Source organism: Schistocerca serialis, chromosome 6 (genome assembly GCF_023864345.2).
Source record: "Schistocerca serialis cubense isolate TAMUIC-IGC-003099 chromosome 6, iqSchSeri2.2, whole genome shotgun sequence".
Lineage (NCBI taxonomy): Eukaryota > Metazoa > Arthropoda > Insecta > Orthoptera > Acrididae > Schistocerca > Schistocerca serialis.
The window spans coordinates 623,762,137-623,781,218 of NC_064643.1; the positions used below are offsets into that span (position 1 = coordinate 623,762,137).

Here is a 19,082-nt window from a genome sequence, read left to right on the forward strand (position 1 = left end):
ATGATCACCTCCATTCCTAGTATTTATGCAAACACTTATAACCTACTACAGTCCATTAGATGACAATTTCTGGTGGTGCACTTATGGTCTGCAGTGCAGAATTATATGCATCTGCTGCCGCCACCACCACCACCACCACCACCACTAATTCTTTAAAGAATTGAAGTCCCATGTATAAAACAGCTTCAAATGTCTCATTATTTTATAAATGAGGTAATGTGTTAAATATTTGATGTTAAGTATGTAAAACCTTTGTGGTTGAAAGCTCTAATAATGTTCATTTTATTAATTTTTGATTTTTCGCCCGTGGACTAAAGAAAAAGTCGGAACCGAATTTTGGTAATTTGCACCGAGTTTTGCAATCTGTTTTAAGAAAAGCAAGTTTTACATGTATCTCAATGTTTATGACATAATATCTCCTGAACTGTACATTGTACAATGAAATAATTTTGCATGTACATTCAGTGATAAATGACAATGCTGTCTACAAAATGTGTTGTGAATAAAGCTAGTGGCTAAGAAGTAATAAATTAAAAAGTCACACCTGATGCTGAAGTTTGGGAGCATCAATAGCGAAAATGTGGTAAACGATAAACTTTTTTCCTTTCATTATTATGTGAGGGGTGTCTTTGAGAAAAAGGTTTTTAATGGTTTAAAATTATTTGTACAGTTTGTAGGAAGTCGGTAAGTGCTTACGTTCTCAAATACTGGGTTTAGATAATGTGGGTGATTTGCACATCGTGTTCTACACTGCCTTAATACAAGTACAGTTACTAATTTTAATACTTGTCATATTATGTTAAACCTTAAATGTAAGATTATAGTGCTGAATAAGTAGGTTATAACATCATTTTAAAGTTAGTCAATATTTATATCAAATACTGAAAATCAAATCTTTGTTGCCTCTGGAAGGCATTAAACAGGCAACCTGCAACTGGTATTGCATAACCGTTTTAGCGATTTAATAATACAGATCCTTAGGGCACTGAAGCAGAAGAGGCATGACTGAGGGAGGAGTTTCTTGTCTCCCCTGATTCTCTAAGTGCCCTCCAAGCAATCATATAGATATATGCAACATAGAAAATTATGCCGATGTTGTTCTACTGACTTCTCCTGCTAGAAACACAGGAGATGATTGTAACATTCTGCTCAACACTGGGGCACATTGAAATCCAGGCAAAGACAACAGCCACGAAAACCAACTTTGTACATACTGTAGTGAAATATGCAGTCCCATGAGAGATGTTATGTCTCTGTTAAGTCATAAGGTTGTGTGGCATGAGAAAGAATGATTGAAAGTGATAGATAGCAAGCTACAATCAGTAAAACGAAATGTCAAGTTTTGGCATTCCTTCTCATTCACACAGACAGAGGAGAAAATTACACTGACTACTGTCAAGTGATTAGAATCCACTGTGAATAGTGTGTTGGTCAAACTACTGCGAGTTAACAACCTGAGATTTGGAAGGTACTTCAGTTACTATCTTCTCACATGATAAGATTTCCTTCCACAGAATACAAATCCTGTCACTACTTGTCAACTTGACTGTGTGTGGCATGTTAATGTTTAAACTAGGGGCTTTGCACAGAGGGCACAGAAATCAGGCAGAACTTAGGCTTCTACACTCATGCACCTTACCAACTAATTTGGCATGGTGTCACCCAGAGGAACTGAAATTGAACCAGTGTGACACATTTCACCTGGTGGAATGCTTGCTCCACTTTTGTCAGTGGAAAGCAAGTGCAAAAGGAATAGTTTCTGTTGATTGGGGTGGATTAAAAATACCGCGAATAGTGCTACTTTCTTTGGTAGTGGTTCCCAACCTTTCTGAGGCCATTACCCCTGAGTGCAATCAGATATTACAGTGAGACAATTGGTAATGCTTATTTCTAACAACCTTTTTTTGTAGATTGATGAAGCAGTTTTCAGTGCATCACAGGTGCTATCTACAACTCAAAACAAAATCAGATTGTGGTAAGATACTTGTTACAAAACATACTTCCTCTGCAGCACTCCTCTCCCTAATGACATGTACTTCACCCTAATGACACATACTTCACCCTTTCCTCTATACTTACTGTTTGTAAATCACCTGATTGCTGGACTCCTTACTATTTCAGTGCAAGAAATTGGAAGATTTCAGCTTACCAGTACTTTGTGTCTGGCCACCACTACTACCATTACTACTACTACTACTACTACTACTACTACTACTACTAATAATAATAATAATAATAATAATAATACTGTTTGCGACTTACAGCAATGTGGTAGCTGGTACATAGATCACAGTTGCTGTTGTGTTGTACTGTCAATAAGTTTATCTGTTGCGAATGATGTAGCAGTTTCTGGCTCATCATGGGAACTGCAAACAACTCAGAGAAGGCATTTTCATGAGATATTTAAGTATATGTGATGTCTGTGAAGTCTGTATCTCAATTTTATCATTATAGATGTGTGGTACAAAGTACAGCATGTGGGTAGTGGGTTGATTATGTGAGGAAGATGATGTCCTTACATTCATTTAACAAGCTATAACCTACACCACATTGTGTCATGCGTTAATGCTATTATTTTAGGGAAAAAAAAGAAAAACTATTTTTAACTTTTGTAATCAGTATTACAGTCTTATGAAAAAGTGATAATAGTGATAATCTTTTAAAAATAAGGAAGTTTGCTGACTGAAACACAATAGAACCCTTTGTTTACCCTTCCAAAAATTTTGTATTATCCCTTCAGACATAATTAACCCCCAGGTTTGAAACCTCTGTCTTTGGTACATGGAAGCAAAGGATAAGAAGCATCACACTATGTTCAGTATGGATCTCGTTCAACATGTTGAAAAGGCTGTTCCGTCAGCCAATGAGGAGACATGGTGCAACCATGGTGTGGCAAAATCGTAACAAATTAAGTTTGTTATGTGGTCTCTGAGATCATACTTCAATCATTCCAGCAACTGCCAAAGATGATGCAAAAGACTAATGTGTCTCATGGAACTTCAGTGAAGTACGCAACCTGCAGTACTGTACAGAGAACTGAGAATAGGCCTGTGGTTCTGAGCGAGTGGAAGGTTTGAATCGAGGACATAGAAAGCTCTGTGACAGACTAGGCTGTGACTTCCTATATTTGTGTCAAGAGATTGAGAACTATATTGTTTGCCTATATTACTCACGTGCAACACAAGAGGTATATAAGTCAGATAATGATAGCTGTAGATCACCCCACAGCATTCATACAAGACCACAAGACATGTCATCCCCTCCAGATGACAGGTTAAAATCTTAGTGCAGAACTGTTGAAGCATTCATAGCAACTTGCCAGAGAATGAAACACATCTAAAAACAAGGGTGCCCCCATAATACTGTGTACAGTAAGCTATTTAAAACCCAAAATTGGCAATGGTGAGATTTTTGCATCTAAGCTCATATAAAAAAGGATAGGCCACACTTGTTGAAGTACACAAGAAACTTAAATTCACTGAAAAAGAAATTGAAGCTCCAAGCTAGATTACTTGGGCATGAGGCAGTATCAAGAGCAGGCAAAAATATGTATTTGGGGCCTTCTATTGAACACCAGACTCACCCCCAGGCGTAACAGAAAATCTTACAGAGGAAACCCCAAACTATCGCCATTGGATGAGACTTAAACCATATAACAATTATAAAAATAATGTAAATGGTCAGTTGACATGATATCCTGTGAAACAGTGACCATGAAGCAGTTGAATCAGCGATAATTGCCAAAATACGGAGGGAAACTGAAACAAATAAAAAGTTTTGCATGTCTTGTAAAACAAAAAAGACATTAGTATATCATATCTCAAGAAGAAGCTAGAAGCGTTTATCTCTGGGCATGAGCATGCGGAGGAACTGTAGCTGATGTTGAAAAGAATGGTTGACCAAGCTTTGGATGGATGTGTACGAGGTATGACCAGAAAATAAGAGCGCTGAGCTTCTGACATTTTTTTTACGCAGTTGGCAGCATTGCACTGAAGGACATGGTGTTGGTAGCAGAAAACATACTTATTTGTCTCAATTGGCTGAAATCTCTTGCTGTTGTGCTGTGTCGAAATGAGTGTGTATGTTCCAAATTCCACCAGTGGTGAGGTGGGGAACCTAATCTGGTTTCTTCTTGCAAAGGGATATGAGCTGTTCCAGATTTTTAACAAAATCAGAATTGTTAATGGGGATTGGCAGAATGGATGTTTGTGGTGAATAAGTGAATCTTTGTCCCTCAATAATGACTGATGGGATGTTGAATGAGATTGAAAAAATTATTCATTGTGACCTTTAATTAACTTTGGCCCAGAAATATCCAGATATATCCCGCATGAAATCATTACTGAAACCCTTGGTTTTCAAAAATTATGAGTGAGTGGGTTAGCAGAATAGCTCACATATCACCACAAAGTTGACAGAATCAAAACTTCCCAGGAATTACTTGAGCACTTCAAACTGGAAGATTAACAATTCCTTGACTCTGTTGTGACTGGTGACAAAATGTGTGGGTTGCCCATCGCACCCTTGAGGCAAAAGGAGAGTCAGTGCATTGGTGACATTCCTCCACACCATCAGCCAAACATTTCAAAGCCTGGGAAATCATGGATTCTGTCTTTTGGGACTGTAACAGGATTTAATTTTTACCACAGGAGAAAATACTTAATGCTGTGTGGTACTGTGAAAGCTTAAAAAAAGTGTTGTAGTGTGATACAGAACAAAAGAAGGGGAATGTTAACAAAGTGACTGTGCTTGTTGCATGACAGTGTGTGTCACCACAAAGCAACTCTTGGATTCATTCAGTTGGGATATTAACAATCACCCCACTAATAGACCTGATCTGGAAAATCAGATTTTCGTCGTTTCACCTCTTCTCTTTGAAGTTGTTCATGATTGAAAAAAGGTTTCGTACCTATGATGGGGTACAGAGTGCCATTAACACTAGGCCAAAGAGGCAGCGGGAGACTTTTTCGATGATGATATTGGGAAGCTAATCTCTCAGGTCAGAAAGTGTACTGAGAATGAAGCTGACTGTCAGAAAATAGCGCTCGATGTACATCTGTGTATTTGTACATTTTTCATAAATATGATGCTTGTCCAGTTTTTCAACTGATTACTCTCAATTCCTAGATAACTCATACCCAGTAGAATATCATGATGGGAGGGATCCTCCATGGTATACAGTCACTGTAAAGAAACTTTTAAAGAAACAGTGACTAGTATACAACATAGGAGTATAGATATTGACGTGCTAAACATGTTTTCTGTCATAATGGCTTAAAGACCTCTGGTTATATGTTAAGGTGTTAATGACACCCAAGTAAGTGACCGTCCTTTACAAAGGTAGATCCATGAATACTGCCACAGTTTTAACTCTTACAGCATTGCAGAGATGACTGATAGAAATATTTATGTCAGTGGCGATAGGAAACAGCCAAAATCACTAAAATGCTCCATAGCCCAATTGAATTACTGTTATATCAATACAGAATTTGCAGCCGAATTAGCCATCTCACAATAATAATATAAGGTAGATCTCTCGAATAAAAAAAAATTGGACCTAGTGGCTGGAAGAAAAGACAACTACAAGAAGCACCTACCTATAAGAAAGACAGCAGGGGTGATTCATGAAACTACCATCTAGCACCATTGAAATCAATCTCTTGTGGAATCATAGAAAATATTCTGATCTCAAACACAATGTGGTATCTCAAACAGAATTACCTCCTCCATGCCAACCGACACTGATAGATATACAAGTAACTCTAGACTTGTCCCAGGGAGGTGTGTCATATATTATTGACCTGGTTGGCACTATTAATAGATATCTGACTCATTGTAGGTGATGCAGTTATCTTTGGAAAATGGAAGTGAAGTCCCATGCTTCTTGACAGCGCGTAGGGGAACGATGCCTCCAACCATAATGGGGATGAATGATGATGAAAATGAAACAACCACCCCCAGTCATCTTGGGGCAGGTGAAAATCCCTGACCCTGCCAGGAATCGAACCCGGGACCCCAGACTTGGGAAGCGAGAACACTACCACCAGACCATGATCTGTGGACTGCAGTTATCTTTAATGAAGTGCAACCTGAAAAATGACTACCCACACACATCGGGTCAAGTCTTTGTGTGTTTTCAATGTTGCACAAAGACCTGAAACTTTCTTTAAATGTCAAGAAATGTAAAATTGTTACTTTACAAAATGCTACAATACAATATCGTATGTTCACAATGTCAGTGAATCACAACTGAAATCGGTCAACTCTTATTAATACCTGGGTGTGGCAATTTGTAGGGGTATGAAATGAAATAATTACATAGGCTCAGTTGGCAGGCCTTGTTTCATTTTGCAGTATCAAGAAAATGTTCTCATTCTACAAAGGAGATTGCTTATGAAACACTTGTGTGACTCTTCCTAGATAATTACTGAAGAATGTGGGAGCCATATCAAATAACTAGTGGAGCGGGGGCACTGAACATACACAAAGAAGGGTAGCAAGAAAGGTGTGTAAATTCGTTTGGCTTAATGGAGAGCTTCATGAAAATAGGGAAAAATGTGTTGTGGCCTACTTACAAAGTTTCAAGAACAGCCTCTCACATACTACCCCTGTGAAGATAGCAAATACAAAATTAGACTAATTATATCATGCACACTGGCATTTAAGCAGTCATTCTTCTTTTTCTCCAGGAAAAAAAAACCTGGTTTAGAAATTAATGGAAATTACTTTCTTCTATGCACTTCACAGTGATTTGCAGTGTGTGGATGTAGATGCACCCATTTTGTGTATAGGTATGGTATTATGAAGAAGAGTCTGCTATAGCTTGATTCCCCCCTTGCCCCTTAGTGACATGAAAAGTCATTTTCTCACCAGTGAAGTTTATTGTAGTACAAAATACTTTTAGATTTGAAGCCCTAATAACTGCAAGACTGATAATGGGTAAACAGTGGTTGGGCCCAGAAAAAATAGATCATGACTGTGTTTGTTGCACATTATTTGTTTTGCCTGTTACATCGTCATAACAGTGGAGCCACTTGCATATGATTACTACAAATTAGCTCTGTGTAAAGTTATAAATTGGTGCAGCATAGAAACAGATTCAGCTTAGAACGTTGATTCAGATGTCATTGTATAGCGCTTTCAGATTACTGTGAGGACTTATAGTGACCAATAAAAATAATCTCCAAAATACAAGGAAAATTGGATTCAATTTAAAATCCCAAAATAATGCAAAAAATGTCATTTCATGTGACTCGTAAATATGACAAAAGTGTAGAGAACGCAAATCACAGGACAGTTCATGTTAAAAGGAATCCAAAAGGCTAGTGTTCTGTGAATGCAAAAGCTACAGCAATGTCAAAAAGCACATTAAAAAATAACAAAATGATATAAGAGGTCACTTTGTGACTTATAAACATGCTCAAAATTATAGAAAACCGAATTAGAGGGAAGGTTGTCTCGAAAGGAGTCAAAGAAGCCTGAGAAGTTCACTGCCAAGTTACTGCGAGAGCTACAGCAGCATTGAAAAGGAAAACAGAAATGACACAAAGCTATTATATAACTGGCCCATGAGGCATATCACTACACTGTATTACATTGTGCCCACCGGAGCTCATGTCATGATGTATGCCTGTGATCTACTTCAGGCAGTTGTGTAAAAAGATACCACTGCTGATTGTGCTGACCTCATTGGTAAAATTCCCTCAATGCACTTGTTCAACTTTGAGTACACAGATCCATACTACATGTGATAAACTTGTGATTTCTCTATTGTATAAGCAGTACTTTGTATTAAAGAGGTTTATAATTAAATAACATATTAATATCAAACACATGCTAAGATTTTATCTCAACATTTTCAAGAAAAAATCTCTGGCCCTGGCCCAAACTAAATTTTTTACTTCTTTATATATTTTCTTTGGTAAACACCAGTTCCTCAATGGCATTTCTTAAATTTATAAATTTTCTTTTTTGTTAAAAAGTGTATACACGAAAAAAAACATTTTATCTATATACAGGGAAATATCCTTTTATCTGTTTGGAAATTCCCTTTCAATCATTCATCACAGTTTGAAGCAAATCCATTAAGGATTGGGAATAAATCAGAACATTCAGCAAATGACTTCATATGCTGCACCAGTTACTGTTGTTACTAATAAATCAATAGTAGATATTAAGGATGGAAATTTTATTTACTCTGTTTATTCTTAAAATTTCAGCAATACGTAGCTTGAGTAAAAGGCTGCTGGTTTCCTATTAATACTATTGGATTGACATTCATCAGCCATTTCGTATTTGTATATCTTGGTCCTGATCCAGAAAAAGTCATATAATTTACTTTACTGAGATCATTATTTCCTTCCCTGCCTAGAGGATTCTGTGGTTCCAAGTTTTGAATTTTCAAACAATGCAAAAAAAAAAAAAAATAAAGATGAAAAAGAAAAGAAATGGCATGTCTTAATTTTTCATGATTTCTCATTTTACTGTTTGTGAGTGACTATATAAAGAAATTTGCATTCAAGTACCAAACTCCATTCAAAAACTTTGATGCACGTGGATATTTCACATCCAAATGATACAAAACCTAACAGGAAAGTTAAGTTTCCTCAGGGCTGGAAACAAAATGAAGTTGTTTTTACCGGTAAACAATTATTGAAAAAGATACAGCAACTGTTCACTACTTTTCAACATATTTGAGAGAGAGAAAGGGGGGGGGGGAGGGAGAGAGAGAGAGAGAGAGAGAGAGAGAGAGAGAGAGAGAGAGAGAGAGAGAGAGAGATCCCTCCACAATCAGGCCTTGATGACCAACTGCTGAGTCATCCTCTGTCCTGTGGCGTCATTTGAATACGGTTTGAAGGGGCACAGGGTCAGCACACCTCTCTCCCAGCCATTTTCACATTGTCATGTCTTGGAGCCACAAATTCTCATTCAAGTAGCTCTTCTATTGACGTCCCATTCTGAGTGAACTCTGTTCCAGTTCTACCACCAAGAAAAATCCCTGGCAGTACCAGGAATTGAACCCAGGCCATCCACATGGAAGTCAGACTTGCTGACCACATGGCTATGAAGGCGAATTCTTTTTAACATATTAGCCTCAAAATATGTTTGTAATGTCATTGGATCAACTTCAGTGTTCATGGGTAACAGAAGTCTGCTTGGAGGGACTGACTTTTCTGTGAAAATATTGGTTCAGTTGTAATGGCCTCAGATAAGAGAAATGATGGTAAACAATACTGGTAGGACCTGGACTATAGTATGAATAGTCAAATATTGGCCAGTATAACTTGTGTAGGGAACATGTTGTGCACAGAGTCTTAAGTGTACTATTATTCTTATCAGTCAGTAAAGTTTCTGCTGGGTGTATCCTTCATCCTTCCTTGTGATTGGTTTTACAGTTTGAACAGAGTTTTAGTATAAGAGCCAAAATTTGCTGTGTCATCTCTGCATTAAAAACCAAAAAGCAAAATTCCCTTTCTGTCCCACAATGTTATGAGCATCATTTTATACATCAGAAGAGCCGATTTGAATTTTATGATGGATGAAGATTATCATTAATATTATTGCATAAAATCCTGGTTTTCTTTCTTTTCTAAGAATAATGGGAAATTTATTTTTCATTTTATACCATATTCTTGTCTGAATTAGTCCCTGTAAACACGGTACTGCTGTAGTAGTTTCAATTATACTTCCATTTGTTTGGATATCAGGAACTTAAGCATCTATCTGCCCTTCAATGTCTGTTTGTCAGTAGGCCATTTTTAATCATTGCATTGGTGATACTGGTGGTATTGCTAGGAATCAGGAAGTACCAAGCCACAAGGAACCTCTTTATGGAGGGTTAAACCTTTGTTCAAATCACAGAAAATGCTCACCATTTAATTTTTCTGCTTTATCTGTGCCTAACTTCATTAGTGAGATCAAATATGATGACACTATTGTAGAAAAGATACTTTGAGAACTGTGTTTAGTAGTCCTGAAACAGTTATTGGAAAAGTGGGTTTGTTGTTATCATACACTAATTTTCTAAAATAATAATGGTAGTAATAAGAAAAGAGTATACTGGTATGTAATAACTCATTATTAGACTGTCTGCCTTTCTATTGTATGTTCTGGCACAATGTTTGGTACTGAACTCATATTCAGGAATGATGTTCCAATTCTTATGTGGTCATCCTGAATAAGATTTTCAGTAGTTTCTATAGAAGGTATAAATGTACATTAGTATAGTTCCTTAAATGAATTTATGATCTAATCCTTCTATGGTCCTTATTCCAATCACCTGGCTGCTACGGTGTTAGATTGTAACGCACCCATGTGTCCTCAGTTTTTTTGTCTGCGTGGTTCTAAAATTAATAGAACTGTGTTGTCTTTTACCTCAGCTATACATGAATTAACTAGAAACTTGTGTAGATATAGCTGCAAGGAAGAAAAATAATGGTTTAAAGTACAGATGAAGTCATATGTTGTGAAGGAATATGCCGTATGGGGCAGGAAGTGTTTTTAATTTCTGGAATACAGTTCTTATCTTGAATACTGTGATGACAATGGTGCAAATTCATATATATCATTCTGTGAACAGTTAACACAACTTGATAAAGATCTGTGTAGCATTTTTAATTTTAAAATTTCACTTTTTTATAATTTTGAAGTTACACTGTGTTGAAATTTATATTTCTAGTGGCAGCAAGCATCCATATGTTTAAAATTATTATTATTATTATTATTATTATTATTATTATTACTACTACTACTACTACTACTACTACTACTACTACTGCTACAACTACAACTACTAAAATGCCTTCATTATCTCTAAATGTTTTATGTGCAGGTACTTTTCATATGATGCCAGTGGGCACAGACCATCATATCATACAGCTCCTGGTTCACCACCTTTGCTCTTTGCCGACAATAAAACATTTGACTGGGACGAGACGCATCAAGTGCACTCATCTTTGGTTCATTATTCGCCAAATGTATTGGATGATCCAGAACTAATTGCAGGCAAACATCGAACACTTCTCACATTCACCTCTTATATGGTATGTCATACATATGGAATTTTATGTAAGCACACTTTCAAGGAAAACATACAAGAAAAGATTTTGTTTCCATTACTAAATGAATGGCTGACCTGAGACTTGTATTTTTGCCCAGTGTATATAACGTTATGATATTAGTATTTAATGTAATTAATATGTCATTGGGAAAATACACACACACACACACACACACACACACACACACACACACACACACACACACACACACACCACCGGGGTGCAAGCAGGGGGTTTGGTAAGGGATAGTAGTGTATGGGTGGGGAGAGAGATGAACGCTGTCTAGTGGAGTGCGCAGAATCTAGCCTACCAAGAGGCGCAGTGTCAGGAAGTTGTGGGGCAGGGAGATGGGGGAAAAAGGAACAAAAAAGGAGAGGAGCAGGGAAAGACAGGAGGATACGGTGGCAGAGGTCTGCAAATAGAGTGAGAGATGAGAATGATGAGTAGATGATAGGATGGAGGGGGTGGAAACAGTTGGGTGGAGTGTGTAGGGACAGTATGTTATCCTAGGTTAAGGCTGGGATGATTACAGGAGCTGATAATATGTTGTAAGGATAACTTCCATCAAAAAAGCTGGTGGTGGAGGGAAGGATCCAGATAGCTCAGGTAGTGAAGCAGCCATTGAAATAAAGTGAGTTATGTTCAGATGCTTGTTATGCCACACGGTGGCCTACTTTGCACTTGGCCAGAGTTTCGCAATGGCCGCTCATCCTGGTGGACAGCTGGTTGCTAGTCATACCAATATAAAAAGATGTTCAGTGATTGCAGCAGAGCTGGTAAATGATACAGCTGCTTTCACCAGTGGCCTGGCCCGTGATGGGGTAGGATGAACATTTGACAGGACTGCAGGTTTTGCATGTGGGTCTTCCACAGGGATATGATCCTTGTAGCAAGGGATTGGGAGTGGCATAGAGATGGACTAGAATGTGGTGGTTGGGTGGGTGACAGATCTCCACTATTGGAGGGGTGGGAGGTACTCAGGTAGGATGTCCCTCATTTCAGGACATGATGATAGGTAATCAAAGCCCTGGTGAAGGATTTGGTTCAGTTGTTCCACTACAGGGTGGTACTGTTTGATGAAAGTACACTCCATTGTGGCTAGGTGGTGGGGGGGGGGGGGGGGGATTTGGGGGTGTTGCAGGAAATGACACAGGATATTTGTTTGCAAACTAGGTCAGGAGAATAGTGCCTGTCTTTGAAGGCCTCGGTGAGACCCTCAGCATTGTAGAGATGCCTACCCCAGGTGGCCAGGCTGAGTGGGAGGTAGTTTTTGGAGTGAAAGGGTTAATGGTTGGTGGGTTTAATGTGGACAGAGTTGTGGATGGAGCCATCATAGAGGAGGAGGTCAACTTCTAGAGAAGTGGCACGCTGGGTTGAGGAGGACCACGTGGAGGGGATGGGAGAAGTGGTGTTGAGGTTGTGAAGGAACAAAGTAGGGTACCTTGGCCCTGAGTCCAGATCATGAAGATATCATCAATGTACCTGAACCAGGCTAGATGTTTGGTGTTTTGGGAGGCTAAGAAGGTCTCCTCTAGATGGACCATAAAAAGGTTGGCATAAGAAGGTGCCATGCGGTTGCCCATGGCTGTGCTGCGGATTTATTTATATACCTTCCTTCAAATGAGAAGTAGCTGTGGGTTAGGATAAAGTTAGTGAGGAATGAGGGTTGGGTTTGGAGTCTGAAGGATGTTGGGGAAGGAAGTATTCAGTAGTCATAAGACCATGGGCATGAGGGATGTTGGTGTGCAGGGAGGTGGCGTCAACAATAATGGGTAGGGATGCGGGAGATAAAGGGGTAGGGATGGTGGAATGTCTGCAAAAGAAGTGGTTGGTGTCTTTGACATTGGAGGCTAGATAACAGGCAGTTGGTTGGAGCTGTTGATCAGTGAGGGCCGAAATTCTTCTAGTGGGCACACAATAACCAGCCACAATGGGGTGTCCAGGACTGTTGGGTTTGTGGATTTTGCGGGGAATATAGAAGGTGGGTGTTCATGATGTTATTGGGGTAAAGAGGGAAATGGATTCAGGGAAGATGTTCTGGGAAATGCCTAATAAGGCTTTAAGTAGGGATTGGAGTCAGATAATTGGTGGAGGCCTTCTGTCAGAAGGATCGTCCTGGATCCCTACTCATCACTGTCGATGCTACCTCCCTATACACCAATATCCCTTACACCCATGGTCTTACAACTATTGAACACTATCTTTCCCAACGGCCTTCAGACTCCAAACTCACTACCTTATTCCTCATACGCCTTACTAACTTTATTCTAACCCACAATTACTTCTCATTTGAAGCAAAGATATATAAACAAATCTGCAGCACAGCTATGGGCGCAACACATGGCACCCTCCTGTGCCAACCTTTTTATGGGCTGTCTAGAGGAGACCTTCCTAGACTTCCAAAACACCAAACGCCTAGTCTGGATCAGGTTCATTAACAATATCTTCATTATCTGGACTCAGGGCCAAGGCATCCTGTCTTCTTTGTTCCTTCACAACCTCAACACCTTCGACCCTGGGTGGCCAAGCTGTGGGGAGGGATTTTTTGGTGTGAAAGGGATGATAGCTGTCAGAATGCAGGCACTGCCCCACAACCTCATGACACTGCACCTGTTGGCATTCTAATCCTTGCACACTCTGCCAGGCATTGTTTCTCTCTCGCCCCACCCATACACTACACCCCTTCCCATTTCCTGCCCCCTCCAGGTTGTTGCTTTCAAGCCTGAGATGCTGGAGTTTGCAGTCATGTGTGCATGAGGTGTGCTTGCTGATGTGTGTGAATGATGTGTGTCCGTTTTGCGGATTAAGGCTGTGGCATAAAGCTTTATGTAAGTGTCTTTTAATTGCACCTGTCTGCAACTTAACATGTCTTCTTTACAGGTAAGTAGCATCTGTCTTTTCCTACATTGTTAATATCCATGAGAGAGTTTGTTTTCAGAGAATTAATAGGTCTCATAAATGCTGTGAAGTAGTTAGGTTGATACTGCTACCCAAGTATAACTAAATGATTTTTCATTTGGGTTCATTGCGCCATTTCCTCACTTAAAGAAATAATTTTTAGAATGAGCTATTTCATGCTGCTGTTTCCTTTTTGGATATCAGTGACATGTTTCAAGTTTATTCTCAGAATTACAAAATTTTGGTTATAATATGTCCAAAAAAATTATAGAGTTTTATAAAACAGAACAGTGCCTATTATAAAAGAAAATTAAATACACGTCTGTTCATGTTGGCAAGGTAGACCTGTACTGTGTACTTTAGGGTGCTATTTGATACTTGTATAGTTACATTTTCTTCTATGAAGCTGAAAAATGAGTTCCTGACTCATCTTTAGTTCTCGCATTGGAGATTCTGAATGTAATTACATTATGTGTGAATTGTAATAAACCATGGTTTGTAACATAACCTTTAGTGCTGGGTTAGTTTTGGCAGGTAGCTATAGGAGACACAACAGTTTTCCTATTTGACACTGAGTAATGTTAAGACAACGTATTTTGTAATGTTAGAGAGAAAGAAATAAGACAAGAATTCCTCAGTAGTAGGTAACTAGTTCTTCTGACTATATTTCTCAAAAATATTAGGTTAATGGAAAATAGAATTGACCGTAATGAGTCAGCCGCTGTGGTCGAGTGGTTCTAGGCACTGCAGTCTTGAACCACGCTGCTGCTACGGTCGCAGGTTCGAATCCTGCCTTGGGCATGGATTTGTGTGCTGTCGTTAGGTTAGTTAGGTTTAAGTAGTTCTAAGTCTAGGGGACTGATGACCTAAGATGTTAAGTCCCATAGTGCTTAGAGCCATTTGAACCGTTTTTTGACTGTAGTGATCTAGAAATGCAATTCCTGCAGATCACACTTTAATATAAATCATTATGAGAGTGAAACAGGGAGGTGGACTGCCACCAATGTTGTTGAACATAGCACTGGGTGGAACAATCATTGGAGAGTAACAAACAGTGAAATTGGGGTATATATGACACATATGCGGGCAAGAAGGATAAAAATGCACAGTTTGATTGCCTTGCTTATGCAGATGTTGAGATAAAAGGAAATGGTAAGAAATGATATAACAGATGGAGCAAAGTAGTAAGAGGGGAAATATTAACAATAGCCTAAAGACAGAAGGACAAAGACACTTAATACTACCGAAAACAGGGAAACACCAGAAGGCACCAATGAAAAGATTGACAAGTTCAAGTAGCTTGGAAATATAGAACTAGAAGAATTAAGTGTAGTGAGGGGCAGAAAGGACAGTGAGCAAAATTGAGAGTAGCTTACCATATGGAAAGAGAAGTTTTAAATAGAAATAATACACCAATAGAAACACATATCGGACACTATGACATAACAGTGGGTAACATGGCATTATTAATGGCGGGGATGATAATATAAGGAAGAAATGGTTTCGAAAAAGAAGATACCAAAATTCTTGGGAAGATGCTATGCCTAAAAAGCGATGGTGAAAAATGGACCGAGGATTAAGAGAAGGAATGTACCAAAATGTGAGCACAGTGTTACAAGGAACTGGACTCATGTGGGCAATATTTGCTGGGCATGTAATCAAGAGAGACCTTGGTAGAATTAATAGTTGAGTATGGGAAACAGTGTGTTGGATCAAAGCAAAGGACAGGAACTAATTGTACCCAGGAATGAATGGTCTGAGAGAGTAATAATGGTAAAAGGGAAGAACAAGGATAACTAAATGCACACCAACTAATATGTTAAAATGATAAAAACAAGTAATGATCTATGACTGACTAAAAGGTCACCAATGGAACAGGCAAGATGAAAATACAAGACTTCATAAGAGGACGAGATGGAGGAAAAAGGATAAAGAGGTCCTGGGGAAGTCCAGTCCATGAAGGATTTGCCTGTTTTCACACAGTGCCCATAACAAAAGAAGAAAGAGATAGTTACAATAAGGCAGAATTGTTTTACAGGATTATATTCCATCTGTGTGGAACTTTGCTGATGGGCAAGTGGCAAGTTGAAATGAGAAACTGTCACTATTCTTATAAAATATAGAACAGGGTTTATTTATACTCTGAATTTCATAAAAAAATCTCGAGTTATACTGCCATCTATTTATAAATCTGCATCAATAAATGGTTACCTAATTCCTAACTTGCTTTTAACAGCATCTCTAGTTTACTGCATCTGTGACAAAAAGTTACATAGAGGACAGGTTTTAAGAGAGAGAGATATTTGAACAGGGAGAAATTAGCAACGAAAGACTTAATGACAGATTTCTCTTCCCCTGGTTGATTTTCTCAACAAATTACTAATTGATCTCATTTCGTAAACATCATTTGTAAAAGGACAGTACCCATTAGTCAGAAAGATGATGGCAAGTTTTATTTAAAATGAGTATATTACTTTCAAGCAGGTTTGAAATGTATTTTGTCTGTTTTTGATCATGCTAATTTTGTTATTAGTTGTAGCAGGTATGGTGATGATGTACGTGATTTTTCAGCAAGATCGCAGAAGACTGGTCTAAGTTTTGTGTTAATATTGCAGTACTATTAAGAAACAAGCTTATAGAAAAGAAAAGTCAACCATAATTATTATTAGCATTAATATTAAATTTATGTTATGTGTGCAATAGTTAACTGAAGAAAAATTTAATATGTTTCAGACATCAGTGATTGACTATGTGCGCCCATCTGATCTCAAGAAGGAATTAAATGATAAATTTAAGGAAAAATTTCCTCACATTAAGTTAACATTAAGTAAACTCCGAAGTCTGAAAAGGGAAATTAGGAAGATTGCAAAACAGGAATGTGGCATTGACTTACTAACTGTTGCACAGGCGTACGTTTACTTTGAAAAATTGATCTTACGAAACCTTATAAATAAAGAAAATCGTAAACTATGTGCTGGAGCATGTCTCCTCCTCTCAGCAAAACTAAATGATGTGAAAGGAGATGTTCTGAAGATGTTGATTGAGGTGAGATATTTCAGATAATTGATGTTTGTCTTTCTCTGTTCACACATATTTTGTATAGCACAACTAAAATATACTTACAACTGTATCATTATTTCTGGGAACACATTTCATTCTTTCAATTAAATTTATGAAAACTTTGGCAGAAATGAAAGAAATTCACCATTGAATATGAGCTCATAAAGACTTGCTACCTATCTTATCTGATTTTATTTCATATGTCCTCCTTTTTAATTGACTTGAAAAGTAGATTGAAGTATAACTAAAATAGAATGTATGAAATATGAAGAGTTTTAAGATAACAAAAGAATTAATTCCACATTAATTCTACCAGATAGTAGAAAGTTTAACCATCACAGCTCAACCAAGGAAAAGTTTCCTGTGTCATTGATCAGAGATATCATAGACATACAGTCATTCACTACCTCCAGATCCTTTAACCTATAAGTGGAATTTGATCTAAATTGTGTTGATTAGTTAACCATTAGTTTGGTCTTCTTCATGTTTATCTTTAGCCCAAAATTTAAACTAATAGTCTTCACCCTGGAGAACAGATCATTAAGTTCTTCCTCATTTCCTACAGTGACGGTAGTATCATCACCAAAGCAGTGATTGTTGATTTTCGTGACAACAATTGAAATTCCACCATCCAAGTCATTCAGTGTGCCGCTCATAACATATTCTGCATAGATGTTATAGAGCTGAAGTGACAGTATACAACCTTGTCTTACCCCATTTGACACCAGTTATTTATCATCCACTGTTATGGTCGCAACATGATGGTTATAAAGACATTTTAGTAATGATACTAGGTTTTTTAGAACCCTAAACTGATTGAGGACATGCCACAACTTGTCCAATGTGACACACTCGAAAGCCTTTTTATAATCTCTGAAACAATTAAGGCAAGGAATCAGAACTCGTGACTTTTTCATTAATCTATCTCAAATTCGTGATAGCCTCTCAAGTACCTGTACCTGTCACAAATTCTGCTTGATTCATTATGTACAGGAGAACTTTGCTAGCATGTGGTATTAATCTTATAGCCCAACAACTGAAAAAGTTTTAACATATTACACTCATAGCACACGTGTGTTTCTCTCCCATCATTGCATTCTCTGTTTCACTGAATAGAATGTCAGGTTCTGTTTCTGATTCCACACAAATGTTCACTATTTCTCGGTGTTATTTCCTTTGTAATTAGTGTTGTTACCATCTAACTGTTGCTTCTTTCTGGTCACCAGTAAGACTGCCATTTACATCTTCTGTAAGGAACAATCAAAAAATTTCCATTTGAGGATGATGCGAAGCATATACGCAAGTAGGGTGACCAGGTGCAATTGTTTAAAAAGAGGACAAACAGCTTCAAAAAGGAGGACAAAGGAAGAAAAAAGAGGACACTTCAAATGGGTCAACTGCAGATGAGGATACCACCCGTCAGCTTTGGACATGCCACGTGACTGCCGGGAATTACCGGTAAAACTAGTAGTTAATTGTTACTGTTGGTCAGGTGGTGATTCCCAGAGCAATATTTTTTATTTTAAATTAAAAATATTGATTATTGTGACAGTGTAGCATCAATTGTTTTTATATTTACGTGTAGTTTTAAGATTTAACAAAGACGGCAGCCTAAACGCCACACCTGATTGGCTACTTTCATGTGGCTTGTCCAAAGCTGACTGGTGGTATCCTCATTTGCAGTATTCTCCATCAAACATACATTCAATTTTAATAAATGAGTTTATTATTTATAAACATAACATACATACATTCCTTAACAATTATTGATACTTCTCGGAGGAAACAATTTTTTGCAGAAGTTTAGGCTTACTTTACAGATTATTGTAAAATGACACACACGAAAATTCTTTTAAATTATATTGGACCATCAACAGACCTTTCACTGATTCAAGGTTTAATCTATTCCTCTCATCAATCCACTGTGTGGTAATTAGATAAAATATTCTCGATCCTGGTGCCACCTACTAACACCGCCTTCGTGCGTGTTTATCACGAAGGCTGTGCCAATAATCCAGATGTCTGGTCACCCTATACGCAAGCCAGTGTGACTTTGATGCTGGT

General features: G+C 38.0%; 1 protein-coding gene across 2 annotated transcripts in view; it reads left to right on the forward strand.

The window, feature by feature from the left end:
* The window catches only part of LOC126483683 (CDK5 and ABL1 enzyme substrate 2-like), a 171,889-nt gene that overhangs the window by 138,709 nt on the left and 14,098 nt on the right, over positions 1-19,082 (forward strand). For both annotated transcript variants that reach the window (XM_050106764.1, XM_050106765.1), the window contains 2 exons: positions 10,832-11,042; positions 16,692-17,003. In XM_050106764.1, coding sequence (XP_049962721.1) covers positions 10,832-11,042; positions 16,692-17,003 — 523 coding nt within the window. The remainder of the gene's footprint in view (positions 1-10,831; positions 11,043-16,691; positions 17,004-19,082) is intronic.